The sequence below is a fragment of the Sinohyriopsis cumingii genome, chromosome 1, assembly GCF_028554795.1.
Source record: "Sinohyriopsis cumingii isolate HCF-2022 chromosome 1, ASM2855479v2, whole genome shotgun sequence".
In the NCBI taxonomy this organism is placed as follows: Eukaryota; Metazoa; Mollusca; class Bivalvia; order Unionida; family Unionidae; genus Sinohyriopsis; species Sinohyriopsis cumingii.
Window position 1 is genome coordinate 79,816,738 of NC_142961.1, and position 2,733 is coordinate 79,819,470.

The following is a 2,733-nucleotide window of genomic DNA, read 5'->3' on the forward strand; positions in this document are numbered from 1 at the left end:
ATCATATGAAGTTTTGTAAATTCAACATTTTTGTGGGGGTTTGTTTTGTGTCTTGTATGTATCTGTCACGTAATTGCTATGACACAGGCTCAGTGAGAGTCAAAAGCCCTTAGACTATATAAGAAATAGATTTAAAAGACGACACAAATACACTTTTTGTACTGTTCTGTCTCAGTTTTTTCTACAATCATCTCATTCAGTTCCTGGCACACGCAGTCCCTTGCTGAATACATTGTGCGTTTAAGAACCATTATTAGAAAGTTAATCATAAACAACATCTTTCGAGATATTGTCGATATAAGTCTGAATATTATATGTGATTAAAATCTGTTTATTTAGATATATTCTTAATGGCTGCAAAAACTAAACCTGTCAAATTCAAAATGTTCCAATTAAATTGCACCCGTACAAAATATATGATGATGAAAGTTGACCTCTAAAGACAGGTGGTTAAGTTATTTATTCAAAGTATATGATTCGCGTAGACTTAAAAATGGGGATTTTAGTCAAGTAACTGCCTCATACAGGTTATTTGTGAAATAGGTTGGCTGTATATCGCTGTTTGTTTTTTTCAGTGAAAATGTCTGAGAACAGTGATATGAACGATAAACAAGCGCTGCAGGATTACAGAAACCTTGATTGCTGTTTCTGTAAAGATAGCCTTCGAGATCCTCGACTGTTGCCCTGTCTTCATTCTATCTGCCGAAAGTGTCTTGTGCAAATTCTAGACAGCAATAAATCCCGTGATCTCATCAACTGCCCGACCTGCGACGAAGACATAAGCATCCCAGAAAATGGTGAGGATGGATTCGAAAAGAACTATTTCACCGATGGCTTGCTGTTAATATACACAGCAAAGACTGCCAAGGACATCCGATGTAAGATTTGCGAGCTGCAGAAGAAAGACAAGTTTGCCATCTACACCTGTCTTGATTGTGGCGATTTCTTATGTGATGATTGCAGCAAGGCTCACTGCATGACACGCATGACCATCGAGCACAAGGTGGAGCCACTAGAGGAGGTGGCAACCGGTGCACATGACAAGACAATTCGAGCCAAGCGGGTCATTCCGTGCAAAGAACACAAAAGTGATATCATTAAGTACTTCTGTGAAACGTGTTTAGTGCCCATCTGTAGGGAATGTCAATTACAGTATCATGTAGGACACGGCTGCACCGCTGTCGCAGAAGCTCAGACGATTCGAAGATCAGGAATAGCGACAAACGCACAAAATCTTGGGCAAAAATTAGGCGGTTTAAAGAAGGTTGAAAACAACGTCAACATCACGCTTGAGGATATTGACAAGAGAGAAAAAGACCTTGCAGAGGGAGTTCAAAGAACAGCAAAGAAGTTAATAGATCAAATAGAAAAGGAAAAGGCAGAAATTCTTGAAAGTCTTGGGCGAAGCATGGACGAACAAAGACAGCTATGTAATGAAAAGAAGAAAGAAATACAGCAGGTCTACTCAATCATAGAGGACAACATTAAGTTCTGCAATGATCTAGTAGGAAATGGAAAAGATGAAGAGATTCTTTATCTCGAACCAATTATCAGAAAGAGATTGAAAACCCTTCAGTCCAAGAAAACCGGTGAGTCTCCTATGAAATGGAAACCACCTGATATTCGTTTCAGAAACATCTTCCTTAATATTGATCGAATTGGCCTCTTTGAGTTAACGTTTGCACGGGATTTTGCTCGTCACATCGAGGCTCCAATCAAATTCGGATCAAGGCACGTGGCAGCACTGCATCTTGTAAAACGTGTGTCAATGACGGCAAAGGAGGATGAATTTGAGGCAAGAGCCACAGGTCTAGCTTGTCTTCCTGGTGATTACATTGTAGTGGGAGATTACGAAAACAGAAAGATCAAAATATTCACCAAACAAGGCGCTTTTGTAGAAACGATCGCCAACTGCAAACCAATAAGTTTAGCAACTTGCCACGACACGCTGGCCTCAAGTGATCAACTATCGCTGAATTTGATCTCTTTTGACAAGTCATTCAAACGAAAGATTTCACTGGAGAGCACTGGTTCTTCGTATCCACTGGCCTCTATGATGGACCAGTATTTCATCGTTGCCAACAACAGGAACATTTCCTTCCAGATCTACGACATCCGTGGTGACCTTGTTCAAGAGATTATTCCTGTCAAGGGGTCCAAAGTTAAAAATCCAGTCTTTGTCACAGGAAATAGCAAAGGCCAAATCATAGTATCAGATTGGCTTACGAACACAGTTATTATCTTCGACCAAAGTGGCAAAACAATTAAAGATTTTAAATTAAAGGGCACAACACCAAAGTCATGGCTTCCAGGAAGTCTCTGCGTCGACCAGTTTGATAACATCTTTGTTTCTGACTACAGCCGGAGTCGAATAATCGTGCTGAACCCACAGGGGGAGTACATGTTTGAGTATCAGACCCGCAGAGACGACCTGGACAGACCCAGATGTATGGCATGTGACGGAATGGGGCATCTCTTTATTGCTGGCAAAGGAGGCCTGCTCAATGTTTATGTTTGCGAGTATGCATAATGTCACTGACTTGTGTCGCACAACAAGCTGTATTATCCAATGAATACATACTGGACTTTTGTTCAGAAAAAAAAAGTTTGTTTTGCTAGTGTAGACGACCAGAATGAAGTCATTATATATGTATTAATAGATAGGTCTCTTGAATGTGTCATGATGGAAGATAGGTAAAATAGATTTTACTAATGTATCTATTAGTTCGATGA

General features: G+C 40.1%; 1 protein-coding gene across 1 annotated transcript; it reads left to right on the forward strand.

Annotated features, from left to right (window-relative positions):
• Positions 1 to 580: 580 nt before the first annotated feature.
• Positions 581 to 2,530, forward strand: LOC149807203 (E3 ubiquitin-protein ligase TRIM56-like). Its single transcript, XM_089952428.1, has one exon. The coding sequence runs from the start codon at positions 581 to 583 to the stop codon at positions 2,528 to 2,530; it is 1,950 nt and encodes a 649-aa protein (XP_089808554.1).
• Positions 2,531 to 2,733: the final 203 nt, after the last annotated feature.